Source organism: Lithobates pipiens, unplaced genomic scaffold (genome assembly GCF_037356315.1).
Source record: "Lithobates pipiens isolate NorthernLeopardFrog02 unplaced genomic scaffold, aLitPip1_a1.2 Scaffold_27, whole genome shotgun sequence".
Classification (NCBI taxonomy): domain Eukaryota; kingdom Metazoa; phylum Chordata; class Amphibia; order Anura; family Ranidae; genus Lithobates; species Lithobates pipiens.
Window position 1 is genome coordinate 181,815,329 of NW_027507788.1, and position 17,379 is coordinate 181,832,707.

Here is a 17,379-nt window from a genome sequence, read left to right on the forward strand (position 1 = left end):
TGACTGGAACCTCCAGGGGGCACATTATTTTATATTGTAAAAGATACTTTATTGCCGCTTTAAAGGCCATATCCTATCCCTGCCAACTCTGTGTATAAGTTTTGCATATGCACACCGTGAGTCATGCCATGTTTATCCATATGTCTCTCACAGGGGGCAGCTCCATCAACAGTGCTGCGACAACTGGACCAGCGTCAACGAGGATGCCCGTGCCAAGATGGCGAGGATGGCAGCAGCCGCAGCATGGGGATTAGGTAAGATGTCTGGCTTATGTAACGTGTTACTGCTGTGTGTCATTTCTCCTTTCATCATGGTAAAACAGCTGCGTGACTGATGCGATCCCATGTTACCGAGTAGACTTCCAGGCCTAATGGGATTACATAACCAGCACTTCTATACCCCCATCTGTAAAACGTATACATACAAGCCAGTATACAATTTCCTAATTGCTTGTCTAGATTGCAGTTATTTCTTTCAAAGGTCTTTTCTGCAAAGTTTGGACTTCCTAATCACTAATTAAGAAGTAATGGATTACACCCGTCACATTTTCCAAATTGCTTATACTTTGAAAAAGGTGCCGCATTATCCGCAGCTTTCAAACGGGCCAGCGCCCCATCGTTCAAATTTGTCATCTAAAGTGTTTGCTAAGTCGCCAATGCTGTAATTATTTTGAAAATTATCAGCAAGAGGTAGAAATTAAATCAGATTAAAACCCTCCGAAGAGAGTCTGTTGCTCATTTTTGGTTTGTGTTTGGGCCTGCAGCATTCCTTATGCCAGTAATTACTAAATGCTTCCTGAATGCATTTAGCGCTGCACGCTTTGAGGACCTGTACGTGTGGAAAGAACTCAACACCTTTCTGATTGTGTGTTTACCCTTCTGAGGTCATTGACTCCTATGTTCCCAGGACAAACTCCGCAGTATCCGGTATACATTGGTTAAAGCGGAGGTCTGCCCACCGCTGCAAAAATTGAAAGCCAGCAGCTACACATACTATGTATACATGTTTGAAGTGATATTAACAAGGAATTCTGCCCACTGCTTTAAAAATTAGAAGAGAGAATCTTGCTCGCGCTCGCTTGCGCTCTCTCACACGCTCCCTCGCGCTCACTTGCGTACTCTTGCGCTTTCTCTCGCGCTCTCTCTCCAAACTGGGGTTGTGTTTTTGTCTTTCAGAGAATTGGGATAGTATGGAGGAGTACACATGCTTAATCCCCCGAGATACCCATGACGGCGCTTTTTACAGAGCTGTTCTGGCCCTACACCAGGATCTCTTTTCTCTCGCCCAACAGGTACGCGGCCCCTTACTTCAAGAGATTGTCAATGTAAGTTTTTTTTATTCTTTTTATATGAAGCTGAATTTTTGAACATCCCCGAAGTTATCTTTATTTTTTATTTCAGGTACTTGTATAGCGTCGTCAATACGCAGCACTTTACAGATTATAGATTCACATCAGTCCTTACCCTCAAGGAGCTTACAATCTAAGGTCCCTAATTCACTCACATACATACATACACGTTAGGCCCAATTTGTATAGAATCCAATTAAACTACTAGCATGTCTTTTGGAGTGTGGGAGGAAACTGGAGTACCCGGTGGAAACCCACGCAGGCACAGGGAGAACATGCAAACTCCAGGCAGGTAGTGTCTTGCTTGGGTTTTGAACCAGCAAACCTTTTTAATGCTAGGCGAAAATGCTAACCACTACACCACTGTGCCGCCCATATATTTCAGTTATAGTTTAAGTCTGGTGTTCTGATTCTAAGGCCGGTCATAGCGTGAACCATCCGAGGTTCGAAACCATGCGTGGGCAGGCTGAATATACCAAGTTTATCGGACAACAACCAGCCTGCTGGATTCACTCGTGATTATCGCTAGCGGCTCCTATAGCCGCTAGCAATTAAATCTGTCTTCTCTCAGTGGAGACAGCTTCCGCCGCCCCTTCCCCCTGAGAGCAGACAATGGTCCAGCAGGAGGGATTCAGCTGTCAGCACCATTTGTGCTGATGGGCAAATTGTGTGAATTTCCTTCCTGTAACCCCCATCTATGGCCTAATATATATTTTAGAGACACCACTGACAAGACTTTACATCTCTCTAGTTTCCTTCTTCATAATTTAAAATCGATAATTGAATAGGGATGGTGGGAACCCCTCATAATGGGCACAATAGGTGTGCAGACCTGGGAACCCACACCATTACCAGTCTCCTAAGAGATAGATAGAAGACACTAATAGAAGGTTTAGCATTCATCTAGAAACTGAGATTTCAGGTTCAGCAGACTGAACATTAAAGGAAGATTCCAAATGTATTTAATTCCCACCATGCAGGTCTGGAATAGTTCAGGTTTTTGTTGCTGCGCATGTCAGCATTGGAAAGTTATCGCCTCACTTCTAGAGATTATGCAGGGAAGTAAAGAAAATGTTCCCAGCTGAGACCACTGAAATAAAAAAAAAGCCTTTTACATAGTAGGTGAGGTTGAAAAAAGTCCATCCTATGTGTGTGATTTTATGTCAGTATTACATTGTATATCCATGTATGTTGTGGTCATTCAGGTGCTAATAGTTTTTTGAAACGATCGATGCCCCCCGCTGAGACCACCGCCTGTGGAAGGGAATTCCACATCCTTGCCACTCTAGGGGTAAAGAACCTCTACGCAGTTTAAGGTTAAACCTCTTTTCTTCTAATTTTAGGGAATGGCCATATGTCTTACTAAACTCCCTTCCATGGAAAAGTTTTTTTCCCTATTGTGGGGTCACCAGTACGGTATTTGTAAATTTGAAATCGTATCCCCTGTCAAAGGTCGTCTCTTCTCCAGAGAGAATAGATTCAGTGCTCGCAACCTTTCCTCATAACTAATATCTTCCAGACCCTTTATTAGCTTTGTGGCACTTCTTCTTTGTATTCGCTCCATTTCCAGCACATCCTTCCTGAGGACTGGTGCCCAGAACTGGACAGCATACTCCAGATGCGGCCGGACCAGAGTCTTGTAGAGTGGGAGAATTATCGTTTTATCTCTGGAATTAATACCCTTTTTAATGCATGCCAATATTCTGTTTGCTTTGTTAGCAGCAGCTTGGCATTGCATGCCATTGCTGAGCCTATCATCTACTAGTTCCCCAGGTCCTTCTCCATCCTAGATTCCCCCAGATGCTCTCCCCTTGACCCCCCCCCAGTGTATAGATTGCATTCATATTTTTGCCACCCAAATGCATTATTTTACATTTTTCCACATTAAACCTCATTTCACAACCTGACGGTGTTCACTGTTACAGCCAAAGCATTTGTTTGTTTAGTTTTGGCTAGAGTCTGGCTTGAAGCATCAATTTGAATGACCTCTTTCTTATTGCAGTGTATTGACAAAGCCAGAGACATGCTGGATGCAGAACTGACAGCCATGGCTGGAGAGAGCTACAGCCGAGCCTACGGGGTAACTATTGAACTTTTAACTTTTTTTTTATGAGCTGGTCTTTTCAATGCTTTCATAAAGGGGCTTGGTTCATCTCGGACAAACCTACAGTGTCACTCTTAGCGCCCACGTATCAGATCCCGCCTTTCATTTTCTAACCCACTCGAAGAATGAAAATACTCTAGTTGGTTTGCAGCCAGTTGTGTAGATTACTCTTGTGGAATGATGAGCGATTGCCTCCCTGTCTTCTCTTCAGGCCATGGTCACCTGCCAGATGCTGTCCGAGCTGGAGGAAGTGATCCAATATAAGCTGGTGCCAGAGCGGAGGGAAATTATTCGTCAGACCTGGTGGGATCGGTTACAGGTAAGCGGCATGGCTGTATACAACCAGATCATTGTTTGGTCAAAATCTATTTTTCCAGTATACTCTCCCAATCTACAATCTACATGGAGACCCCACCTTTCAGCTTACAGGATCTGCTACTGACAGCCTGGTGCCAGATACCACAGAGTACCTTCTATCCTATCAGAGTAATTGTGATAGTAGATCAGTCTCCCCTTCCTCCCTCAGGTTAGGGGGCCTATAGCATACTCCCAGTATTTTCCCCTTAGCTTTATCCCTTTGGAGCTCTACCCATAAGGATTCCACCTCCTCCCTAGCCCCCATAGTGATGTCATCTCTCACATTCACGTGTACACTATTCTTGATATATAGGCATACCCCTCCCCCTTTTTTACCCCCTCTATCCTTGCGATAAAGGGTATACCCTTGAATGTTTGCCAGCCAATCACGAGAGCTGTTGAACCAGGTCTCTGAAATTCCCACAAAATCCAAATCCAGGAGAGCAGAAAAAATCCCAAGAAATTATTTAAGTGTGTAAACAGTAAAAAAAAAAAGGGAGGACAGACCATACTGACCCCATAAAGAATGAGGAATGACATCTGGTTACAAAGGATGGGGAGATGGCAAAGGTATTGAATTTATTCTCCTCAGTCTTTATGAGGGAATCAGGAGGCTTCAGTACCTGGAGTATACTGTCCAGTTATGGGCACCAGTCCTCAGAAAGGATGTACTGGAAATGTAGCGAGTACAAAGAAGGGCAACAGCTAATAAAGGGTCTGGAGGATATTAGTTATGAGGAAAGGTTGCGAGCACTGAACTTATTCTCTCTGGAGAAGAGATGCTTGAGAGGGGATATTCAGTATACAAATACCATAATGGTGACCCCACAATAGAGATTAAACTTTTTCGCAGAAGGGAGTTAAACAAGACTCGTGGCCACTCATTAAAATTAGAAGAAAATAATCTTAAACTACGTAGAGGGTTCTTTACTGTAAAAGCGGCAAGGATATGGAATTTCCTTCCACAGGCGGTGGTCTCAGCAGGGAGCATCGATGGTTTCAAGAAAACTATTATTAGATGAGCACCTGAATGACCACAACATACAGGGCTATACAATGTAATACTAACATATAATCACACACATGGGTTGGACTTGTGTCTTTTTTTTTTTTTTTTTTTTTTTTTTTTTTTTTCAACCTCACCTACTATGTAACTAAACTCATGGAGTTGGCTTTGTGCACAGGGACACAAGCCTGCTGGGACAGAAAATAACTTTTCCCAAATTGTTCCCACAAAGTATGAAGGGTGCAAACATCTAAAAATGTGTATGTCATGGGATCAACAGTACCCCACGCTGGAAACACAGCAACTCAAACTATTTTCAGGGGTTTATGCATACTTTTGGCCATATAGAATAGGTGGGAATGGAAAGGTGTCTACAATCTTTTGGCCATATAAGACACTTGGAGTATTTAGGGTAAAGGCAGTCGTGCTTTTACCATACTTGGCTATACCTTCACTTTGTTATTTCAACCTAGTACAGGTATCCTTTAAAAGCCAGCATTTTCACAGCAATCTTTTTCCTCTGGACAGACCTTTTCTAATTTTCAGGTAAGTTTGTAAAATCCAGGTTTTGGTCACCTGTTCACTCTTCACCCCATACAGCACCAGATTATTACATTCATATCTTCAGAGGGAAAAGCTTCTTGGGCACCTTACAGTCTGGCAGCGGATGGACGGAAGGGTTTTTATGGCAGGATGGAAACCAGTTAGGAAACTCATATTTTAGAGCCTGACGGTACAGGGCGTGAAGGGAACAAGGATCAAGGCTTCTATTAATACCGCTGTTTACAAGTCTTTCATCGCGCAGGACATTCCTCAGGGTTTGTTTTTTTTTCAGTTGCATTTCTGTTATGCGGTGTAGCGTCTCTTGCGGTCTTTATTAGGTGTGGAGGTGGTGGGGAGGGGGGGAGCAGGTATTTCTCACTTTTAGTAGCCAGATAGTCGGGACGCGCGCTGGCACATTGGCCGCACAGGCAGACTGGCACGACTTAATGCTCATCCTCTGTGCAGACGGTTTGTGCTGGAGGGGAAGAGCGTTAGCGGCCAGTGACTGTCTTCCTGGCCAAGTGTCCTGCAAACATTAACATCTGGGAAATGCACAAACCGGGCCCAGCCAGGGGAAACGCAGGCAACTGCCAGTGCCTTCCGGGAGTGTCTGCCTGGAAGGTGCATTATTACTATGATCACCCATATGGAGAGCTGTACAGAATCGGCGTCATTCACACCTATTGAAGCCACTTTGGCGCCGACTTTCGTTTAATCTCTCCATTTTTACGTGTTCTAAATATTAAAGAGGGAGCTGCTAAAAAAAAAAAAATTAAAAACTTAACTTTTTTCTTTGTCTTTTATTTTACAGGGTGTTTTTTTTTTTTTTTTTTTTTTTATCTTTAGCTTTGGACTAGTTTTCTATAAAGTGGTTATAAAGGCAGAAGGTTTTTTTTTTTTTTTTTTTTTTTTTTTTTTTTTTTTTAACTTCATGCATGAAGATAAAAAAAACCTTCTGTGTGCAAGCAGCCCTCCTAATACTTACTTGAGCCTCATCTGGATCCAGTGGTGATGCATGAGAACTTCGGTCTCCCGGGGCTCTCCCTCCTGATTGGCTGAGCCAATGCCTCCTGCTGCTGTCAATCAAATCCAGTGAGTGGAGAGAGGGGCCATGACAGTGTCTGAATGGGGACACACAGCTTCGGCTTACGTGTCCCCTTAGCAAGCTGTTTAGTCTGGGGCCACTCGACAGGAGGGAGGGACCCAAGAAGAGGATTAGGGCTGCTTTGTGCAAAACCGTTACACAGAGCAGGTAAGTATAACATGTTTGTTTAAAACAAAAAAAAAACACCAGCCTGTAAAAGAAATGTGTTGCCTGTGAATCTGACCTTCAGTCACTTGCAGAGCTACACATGGCCATGTAATCTTCAGCTTTCTACACTTGGGTATGTCAGGTGCCTGCACTCCCCACTTCAGCCTGATGGTTTCTCCACTGCCACCAAGTCACTACTGTGTTCCTGCAGAGCTGTAGTGAAGTAGGGGCTACTAGATAGAACCACAGCACACAGAATGTTGGGCTTCTAGAATGATTCTTTAGTTTTATTTTATTTTTTTGCTATAAACTGGTTCAAATAGATGAACAGTTGGCAAGGGAGCAGGGCATGTTAAAGGGACACTCCAGCTACATGGCTGTAACAAGTATAGGTAAAGCATTGAACAGACTCTTAGGCCAGCCTATAGGTGGTTTGAATCTCAGCCAGTCCCTACTGAACCAGCTGAGTTTTAAACCATCTTTGGGCAGGCTGAATGTACCCAAGTTGATCCGTCTTAGCGCCGGTTCCTCTGATTTGCTACATGACTGCATAGTAAATGGGGTGGTGAGCCTACGGTTCTGTACACATCATGTCCCTTTCTCTCCCCCAGACCCCATCCAGTTGTGCCTGCCAGTGAAACCACACTACACATGTGAGGCCTTCTCTGATGTCTCTTCCACCCATAAGTGAACACAAGTGGCCCCCTTGCTTTTCACCATACAGGGCAGCATCTGTATATTATGCAATTTAAAACGGTTTCAGGTCTCTTGGGTCCCTGGATTTAATTTTAAAGCAAAACTGCTTGTCTGATACACGGTAAAGCGACAGATTTGCTATACCCCTCTCCCCAGCAGCACACTTGGCTTTCTTCGGCTGATTCTCCAGTCATTGGAGCATATGATTTATTTCATGTGACAACACTGAGCCATTCACCAAACATCAGCACTGTCACATGGGTGTATAATCCTGTATATGAGCCATCTGATTCTCTTTCCTCACAGCAGGTGAACGGAGCAGCTGTGGTGCAGTGAAGGAAAAGGGAGGATGTGGCGCTGGCAGGGGAAATTAAAGTGAACCTGTTGCTTTGCCCTGTATGAAAAAAAGCACAGGTTAACTTTTAATGTGAGAACGTCACATGTTTCATTTACATAATTAACAATATGGCTTAAGCAGTCAGAGAATATTCCTGCAAATACATTAAAAAAATTTCTAAATAGTTTTTAGTGGAGCTGTGCAGCCCTTTGGGTCCAAACTGGGGGTAGAGCCTCACCCTTTTTTTAAAGCTACACCCACCCCCCTGCCATTCAGGAGTCCCGTGCCAGTGCCTCTTCTTACAGTGCTTTACCTAAAAAGAGTAAAAGCGTCCATTTAATGAACAACATGGCTCTGGAACATGAAAGTCGTTTTCTTGGAATGATCTGTGTGTTATATTGCAGACTTTTTGGATATTCTCACAAGGACCAGCAATTCTTTAAAGTGGTTCTAAAGGCTCAAGGTTCTTTACCTTCTTGCATTCTGTGCAGAAAGGTAAAAACCTTCTCTGTGCATCAGGTCCCCCCTCCAGCTCTGTGCACAGGAGCCTCTGGGTTTCTCCCTCCCCGTTTTCTCCTGCTGCTGTCAGTCACAGCCAGTGAACCAATGAGTGGGGAGAGTGGGTGTGGCCAAGCGGCTCTGTGTGTAAATGAAAACGCAGATCATTGGCTTGGGAGCCCGTCTGCTTGGGTGCTCAATTGCAAGCTGCTTGATCTGGGGACACTTGGCAGGAGGGAGGGGTCAGGAGCACCGCTGGCGGACCCCAGAAAAGGAGGATTTGGGCTGCTCTGTGCAAAACCACTGCACAGAGCAGGTAAGTATATTACACAGTATCTCACAAAAGTGAGTACACCCCTCACGTTTTTGTAAATATTTTATTATATATTTTTATGTGACAACACTGAAGAAATTACGCTTTGCTATAATGTAAAGTAGTGAGTGTACAGCTTGTATAACAGTGTAAATTTGCTGTCCCCTCAAAATAACTCAACAAACAGCCATTAATGTCTAAACCGCTGGCAACAAAAGTGAGTACACCCCTAAGTGAAAATGTCCAAATTGGGCCCAACGTGTCAATCTTTTATGTGGCCACCATTATTCTCCAGCACTGCCTTAACCCTCTTGGGCATGGAGGTCACCAGAGCTTCACAGGTTGCCACTGGAGTCCTCTTCCACTTCTCTGTGATGACATCATAGAGCTGGTGGATGTTAGACCTTGCACTCCTCCACCTTCTGCTTGAGGATGCATCACAGATGCTCAATAGGGTTTAGGTCTGGAGACATGCTTGGCCAGTCCCTCACCTTTACCCTCAGCTTCTTTAGCAAGGCAGTGGTTGTCTTGGAGGTGTATTTGGGGTCATTATCATGTTGGAATACTGCCCTGCGGCCCAGTCTCTGAAGAGTGGATCATGCTCTGCTTCTGTATGTCACAGTACATGTTGGCATTTATGGTTGCTTATATGAACTGTGGCTCCTCAGTGCCGGCAGCGCTCCTTCAGCCTCAGACTATGACACTCCCACCAAAATGCTTGACTGTAGGCAACACACACTTGTCTTTGTACTCCTCACCTGGTTGCCACCACTTGCTTGACACCATCTGAACCAAATAAGTTAATCTTCGTCTCATCAGACCACAGGACATGGTTCCAGTAATCCATGTCCTTAGTCAGCTTGTCTTCAGTAAACTGTTTGTGGGCTTTCTTGTGCATTATCTTTAGAAGAGGCTTCCTTCTGGGAGGACAGCCATGCAGCCCAATTTGATGCAATATGATCTGAGCACTGACAGGCTGACCCCCCCCCCCCCACCCCTTCAACCTCTGCAGCAATGCTGGCAGCACTCATACGTCTATTTCCCAAAGACAACCTCTGGATATGACACTGAGCACATGCACTCAACCTCTTTGGTCGACCATGGCGAGGCCTGTTCTGAGTGGAACCTGTCCTGTTAAACTGCTGGTATGGTCTTGGCCACCGTGCTGCAGCTCAGTTTCAGGGTCTTGGCAATCTTCTTATAGCCTAGGCCATCTTTATGTAGAGCAGCAATTCATTTTTATTTTTTTTAGAACCTCTGAGTTCTTTGCCATTAGGTGCCATTTTGAACTTCCAGTGACCAGTATGAGAGAGTGAGAGTGATAACGCCAAATTGAACACACCTGCTCCCCATTCACACCTGAGACCTTGTAACACTAACGAGTCACTTGACACCAGGGAGGAAAAATGGCAAATTGGGTCCATTTTGGACATTTTCACTTAGGGGTGTACTCTTTTGCTGTCAGTTTAGACATTAATGGCTGTGTGTTGAGTTATTTTGAGGGGACAGGAAATTTATACTGTTATACAAGCTGTACACTCACTACTTTACATTGTAGCAAAGTGTCATTTCTTCAGTGTTGTCACATGAAAAGATCGAAGAAAAGATTTTTATTTACAAACATGTGAGGGGTGTACTCACTTTTGTGAGATACTGTGTGTGTGTGTGTGTGTGTATATATATATATATATATATATATATATATATATATATATATATATATATATATATATATATATATATATATATATTTATATATATATATATATATATATATAAATTTTGCGTTTAATATCGCTTTAAGGTTCTAATAAACAGACATTCTCCTTTTTTTTTTTTCCTCCCACTACCCAGTTTACTGGAGGATTGTGCTACAATGTACTTTGTTTATAGAGAATTGGAACAAAACGTGTCTATCGGTTCTATGATGCAAATGATTCTCTGTGTTTCTGGTACAGGGCTGTCAGAGAATTGTGGAAGACTGGCAGAAGATCCTGATGGTCCAGTCCCTGGTGGTCGGCCCCCATGAGGACATGAGGACGTGGTTGAAGTACGCCAGCCTGTGCGGCAAGAGCGGACGTCTGGTGAGAGCTCCTTCTGATAATCTGCAGAGTATCATTGGTCTGTTATTACATCTGTCAGTCAGCACTACCCACAAACATGTCATTACACGGGCCAATTCCTATGTTAAAAAATAAGCAAGCTTCAATTTTTCCACACTCTCTCTGTGCTATGGGTGGTACAGGCACTTTGTCAGTCAGCACTGTTTGTGTCATTGGTACACAACACAGATTTAACTTCTTAAAGTGCACTTGTCAGAGAGAGAATAAAATGCTGTAAAGGAAGCGAGCAAGTTAGCTATGCAGGCACCATCTCTTTTTATAGGAAACTGGTTATGATAGAAGTTTTTGGGCTGCCATTGCTCACCCCCCCTCCTTGTGCTCCTGAGTTCTTGCCAGTCTCCAGCTTCAGTACATTTTTTGAGTCACTGACTGCAAAAAGCATGCAGACAGTGAAGACAAAACTGCATACATACATACATACATGCTTGTTTTGGGTTTGTGACTTTGAGTGTATATCAAGCTGCTTGGTCGGCCATGGCAGACTGCTTTTTGTCAGGGAAATTTTCAAATTGTTGAAAAGATGTGCAATGTCTCTAATGCAATAAAATACACCTGCCTGCCTGATCCCTTGTGGAATGTACACTGAGCTGTGCATGCATAGTGTGCCAGGATGACTGCTCTTTAGCACTGGCCAATCAAAATGGCCAAAGACTAGCACCTGGAAGAACCTGGTGAGAAGATGTCAGCGAGGGACCTCATGAGCGTCAGACTGTTAGAATTAAGGTAAGTATTTGTGCTTTCAGTTCCGCTTTAAACACAACCTGCTTTGCATATGGCTGCTGCATTGAGGTTAGGTTATGCAGTAGTTTGGAGCCTATCTCTTATCATTTGATCAGAAAGAATTTTAAGGTGCTAATGACATTAACAAATAAAATCTTATATTTTTAATACCTTATTTTAGACCCAATGATTTAATTATTGGGTTCATGTCTTTCTCTTGCAATGCAGGCAGATCATGACTTTTATAAGGAGATTCCAGCAGGGTGCTTCACATCGCCTCCTGAAAATATAACCGCACCCACCAATACTTCTCTCAGGCATCCTCAGCCCTGGTGCAAGCAGCAGACTGACTCTTAGGAGGAGTTGTGCAAATATCAAAATGCTTTGAGTGGATGTCACTCTGGAGTCATTCCTAGGTAGACTGCATTTGAATGCAGACCACTCTAGGTAATGCCCACGTACAATGCTGAGTCTCCGTGTTGAAAGAACTGAAATCTAATGAATGAGATTGGTCAGGCATAGCCAGGCTGGAGAGCAGAGAGCTGGATGGTGCTGGACATCCTTCAGCTAGTAAAGAAAATTGTGTACAGACCTAATGCCAAGCCCACTGAAAAATAAATGTTGGGTTTCCCTTCACTTAAAGGGGTTGTAAAGGTAAAAGTTTCTTCACTTTAATGCATTCTATGCATTAAAGTGAAAAAACATCCGACAGTGATTCCGCCCCCCCTCACCCTGGCTGTTTATTGGCTAGAGTGGATGTATTGAAAGCAGTGCAGCCATTGGCTCGCGCTGCTGTCAATCACATTCAATGATGCAGCGCACCGGGGGCGGGGCCCAGTGATAGGGTGAGCGGCTACGGCCACCAGCTGTATCACGGGAGCATGCCCACAAGCACTCCACATCATGCGAGGGAGCTCGCATGAAGTTGGGGAGTCCTTGCGGGAGGGAGCCAAGACAGCCACCGAGGGACCCCAGAAGAGCAGGTTCGGGACAAAAAGAGCTGCACAGTGGAGGTAAGTATAACATGTTTGTTATTTAAAGAAAAAAAAATTTTCCTTTTAGTGACCCTTTAAAGGATAAGTTCACCTTGGAAAATGTTTGAAGTTTCACCAGTTTTAAGGGTGCAATATATGTTCCAGCATCTGCAGCCTCTTGCAACCCCCCACCCCCTTTTCTTTGACAGCGGACAGGGGATCTTCTCCCTGCACCCGCTGTCACCATTTGAAAATGGCATGGCCACATGGGGCTACACCCACAAAGACCAGTCATTCATTCAGTTACCTATGAATGAATGCCTACAAGTACTGCCACCCATTGTAGCAGATGGCTTGTAGTTCTCAATGAGCTATGAGGGCGCTAGTGAGCGCTGTAGTAGTCCATTGATCTTCCTGCTCTGTTACCTGCCCATGTGAGGTATGGGCAGACAGCTATCCTAATGCCCTGTACACACGACCAGTTTTCATATCGGAATAAACTGAAGGTTTTTCCGATGGCATTCCAGTGAAACTGTCTTGCGTACACACGATCACACCGTCAAGAACGCGGTGAAGTGCAACACGTACGACAGGACTTGTAGTTCAATATCCCCTAGTAAATAGCTTCCGTCACATACTTCGGAGCATGCGTCGTTTTTGGTCCATTGGAACAGCATTCAGACGAGCGGTTTTCCCCATAGGAAATAGTTCTGTCGGAAATATTTAGAACACGTTCTATTTCTAGGTCCGTCAGAATGTTCAACATAAAAAGTCCAATGGGGCATACACAAGATCGGATTATACGATGAAAAGCTCCCATCTGACTCTTTCTGTTGGACATTCCAGCCCTGTGTACGCGGCAGAAGTGTCTGCAGGAGCCTGAGATTGCACCCGCAATCTGCTGAGATTTGCCACGATATGCTCTGCAGGCTCCTTAGAAAAAAAATAATGAATGCACATCTATTTTTACACTAAAGTGTATCTATTTTTTTTCATAAGGTGAACTTATCCTTTAACTGATTTCTTACACATAATGGACCAATTGGACTTTTAAAGGGTTTGTGAAGGTATTTTTTTTTTTAATCTTAATAACAAAGCTGTTATACTTGCATCCACTTTGCGTTTGGTTTTGCACACAGCGGCCCCAATCCTTCTTTTCTGGGGTCCCGAAGTGGCGCTTCTGGCTCCTCCTTTTAAGTGCCCCCACAGACAGCCGCATTCCATGGGTTTACTTGAGTGGACACGCTCCCGGGTCCTGCTGCTGCGTCCGTTGACACCAACAGCAGGACTCAGCTGGATTGGATTGACAGCAGAGGGAGCCAATGGCTCCTGCTGCTATCAGTCTATGCAATGAGGACCCGAGACAGCGGCTGGAGCTGCTGTGCTCGTCCCCATCGATGGAACGATCGGGTTTAGGTAAGTAAAAGGGGGGGCTCTGGGGGGGGCTGCTGCATTAAGGTGAAAAAGCTTGAGGGTTTACAACACCTTGTCATTCCTGAATCCTGCCCTGGAAAAGTCTCCAGAATCTTGAATGTTGCCAATAGCAAGCCAGATAATCTTTCTGGTCATTTTAAATCAGGCTATCAATAGAAAAATGCAAAAATACTTTCCCTTTGGAAAAAAATTGTATTTTGAAAGCCTGCAATTTACCTTTTAATAGAATCACCAAAGAGTTTGTGTTTTCCCTCATTTCAAATCTAAAGCATGTGTTAATGTGAACAATTTTAGGTAAATTGTCAGCATTTTCAGGCGTGATCCTGGGTGACATGTTTGATCCGTTTTCTGTTGGGAGGATGTTGAGAAATTGGCAGCAGACACTTACATCATGGATCATCATATAGATGCCCAGGGTGTGCCCTGTGCAGGAAATGTTGTTTAAGTCCCTATAACACTTTATTATTAAAGCCGTCAATACATACAGTGAGACATTAGTCACAAATTTAGAAAACGTTAGCTCATATTATTGCGGATCCTTGTATGAACTTAGAACTGGGTTTAAAAAAAAATTAAAGGGAAACTCGTGAGTGTTGTTTTTTTTTTTTTTGTGCGTTTTTGACTTCCGTTAAACAACAAAACAAAAACACTTTAAAGACAGGGGGGGCAACTAAACCATTATCCCCTTGCACTGGAGCTACGCCCGGACTGCAGAAGTTAGTAGCCCATTCTGTCTAGGGGAGAGGAGGTACAGTTTTGCTTACCTGATCCTCCTCTCCCCCTGCAGGTGGCGCTGCACCACAATCCGGCAGTGGACTATCCCTCAGTGTCCTCATATGCCCTGTGCTGGTCTTGACGTCGGGACCCTAAACCAGCACTGGCGCAGATACTGCGGGGTTGAGTAAATCTACTTTTATTATTCTCCTGGACATGGGGGCACAGCCCCACGACAAGTCATAATTATTTAGTTGCCCGGTGTGTGGAGTTTTGTTTACATTCTTATGTCATTTTTCTCAGTAAGATTTCACAGACATGTTTTGAACACCATAGTGCTAAAATGGACTGGTCAGTAATTTTACAAGTCTCCATGAATAAATTTCTGACATGTCACAATGCGTAGCAACAGTATAATGTTTCAGAAATCGTCACATTTTATCATTGAAAAGCTATCCTTGAGCTTCTGCCAGTGATTTTGCCTAGGGTGACTAGATGTCCTCATCAGTCTTCTGCAGGCAGGAGGAAGCTATTCCTTAGTCTACTTCCTCCCCAGTGATCAGACTGCAGCTTTATAGCAAGCCACACGTGGAGGCTGCAGCTGGAATTGTACAGACACCAGGGTTTACATGGTTGTGTCATCAATAAGCCAGCTGCTACAGCAAGGAAGTAGATGGCTACCCTGGATGATGCCTGAACAAAGATGATGCCGTCTTTTTGGATGAGTAAAAAGCAGATGTTATTGTCAGGCTACGCACTCTTATCTCTGTGAGAGGTAATGAATGTTTGGAAGAATAAATACAGGAATTTTATTTATTTTTATATGGGATTTTAACAGTGTCGTAAACACAATGGAGCCCAAAGGTTTATATATAAAACCACATTTTTATTTATACAGAGTTAAAATTGTTGAACAAAGTGGAAAACCACTTGTCTTGTAGGTTATGTCACAGTTCTTTTCATTTTCTTTTCACAAAGGCGGTGACACAGTCTATCCCGACATGTTTTGCCACTAAGGGCTTCCTCAGGGGATTTCTTAGACTGTCTCCAGAACCGTTTCCCAGTACTTCTGGACAGGAGCCAACAAAGCACTACAGAGGACATAAGGGGCCCCGTGTGACCGCAGAGGGCACACAAAGACCAAGAGAACAAATTGGTAATGTAGAATTAACCAACCTAGCAATGTGTGGCCATCCTCAGCATGCCAGCTGGTACTCCAAGGGTGGCCACCCATTGCTATAGAAGCCTGTGTTGGGCTCTTTTCTGAAAATAATTTTCTCAATTTGGCACCCTCGGTTATTTTATTTTTTTAAATCAGATCATTTTAATTTTTTGTTATAATGCATACAAATAAATAATCTAATCGATCCATGTCATAAAATAAGATCACACAACCCAAACGAACCTTGCACCTCAGAGACTAAAATAACTTAACATATAAAAAAAAAAAAATATTGGGAACATAAATACATTCTGCTATTCAGATTGGACTCCCCCCCCCAATAGCAGTCAGACTATGGCAACTTCCTCTAATCAGCATCAGATTATCTTTCTTTTTGCTCCTCACCCTTCTGCCTCAGCTCTTTACTCCCATCTATCTCCTCTACCTTCACTCCTCTCTTCTACTTTCTTATTTTATGACACTTTATTGATCAATATATTGTATGCATTATAAAATAATAGATTATAAAATAATAGATAAAAATTAACCAAGGGTGCCAAATTGAGAAACTGATTATCAGAAAACAGCCCAACAAGCTCGCACTCCGAGGGTGGCCACACACTGCTATATCATTTCATAAGCCTGTGTTGGGCTGTTTTCTGATAATCGGTTTCTCAATTTGGCACCCTCGGTTATTTCTACATTACCAATTTGTGCTCTTTGATCTTTTTGTGCCCTCTGCGGTCCCACGGGGCCCCTTGTGTCCTCTGCAGTGCTTTGTTGGCTCCTGTCCAGAAGTACTGGGAAACTGTTCTGGAGACGTCTAAAAAAAAAAAAATCCCCCGAGGAATCACTTGGTGGTGAAACATGTCGGGATAGACTCTCTGCCGTCATCGTCTTTGTGAAAAGAGAGCTTTGTGTGACGCAACCTAAAAGACAAGTGTTTTTCCTTTGTTCAACAATAATTTTAACTTTGTATAAATAAAAATGTTTTATATATAAACCTTTTGGCTCCATTAGGTTTGCGGCACCATTAAAATCCCATAAAAAAACAACTTTCCTGTATTATTTATCCAGAGATGTAGGTGCCTTTTTAAATTTGTCACTAATCCATACCTCAACCCATTTCTGAATATTTGGAAGAGTTACGCTCACTTATCACACGTTAGACATGGCTGTAACATGAAATGACGTCTATGCAAAACTAGGTTGATTTTACAAAAAAAAGTTAGTGTTTGTGGATAGAGAGATTTGTCTATCTCTCTCTAGAGAGAGAGATATATAGAGAGGAGGGAGGGGGCTATAAAGAGAGGGGGATTGATGGAGAGGGGGGCGATAGAGAGGTAAGGAGGGGGAGAGAGGGAGAGATCTATTCAATCTCTCCAAGGTGGAGAGAACAGCAGAATCTAGTGCATGCAATCATATTATATTGTGTATGTACATACTTCTCTTTGCATTATATCCCTCTGGAGCAAATCCAGAAAAATGTATCCTTTATAAAAAAAAAAAAAAATAACTGCAAATTGGAGTTCAAACCCCTCGGTTGTAACGTATCCAGGCAATTTATCCATTGAACTTCTCATTTTCTTAATTTTAATTCCTGATTCCTGACCCCATACCTCCCCACCCCCACATCTATTTATAGGAACCACATAATAAATGATTTTTTTCTATCTATATCTATATATTTCTAAGGGTAGGCATGGCACACTGAAGTAAATGCCCAGGTGCTCAGCATCAAAGAAATCCATAGAAATCCAAAACTGGTTCAGAGGCACTCGCGCTTCTTGCAGAGGAG

General features: G+C 43.3%; 1 protein-coding gene across 9 annotated transcripts in view; it reads left to right on the forward strand.

Annotated features, from left to right (window-relative positions):
• MTOR (mechanistic target of rapamycin kinase) overlaps positions 1-17,379 on the forward strand; it is a 190,400-nt gene that overhangs the window by 130,122 nt on the left and 42,899 nt on the right. For 6 of the 9 annotated variants that reach the window (XM_077457968.1, XM_077457970.1, XM_077457966.1 and 3 more), the window contains 5 exons: positions 154-254; positions 1,176-1,324; positions 3,351-3,428; positions 3,664-3,771; positions 10,413-10,538. In XM_077457968.1, coding sequence (XP_077314094.1) covers positions 154-254; positions 1,176-1,324; positions 3,351-3,428; positions 3,664-3,771; positions 10,413-10,538 — 562 coding nt within the window. The remainder of the gene's footprint in view (positions 1-153; positions 255-1,175; positions 1,325-3,350; positions 3,429-3,663; positions 3,772-10,412; positions 10,539-17,379) is intronic. The other 3 variants (XM_077457972.1, XM_077457974.1, XM_077457975.1) reach the window with 1 other exon arrangement.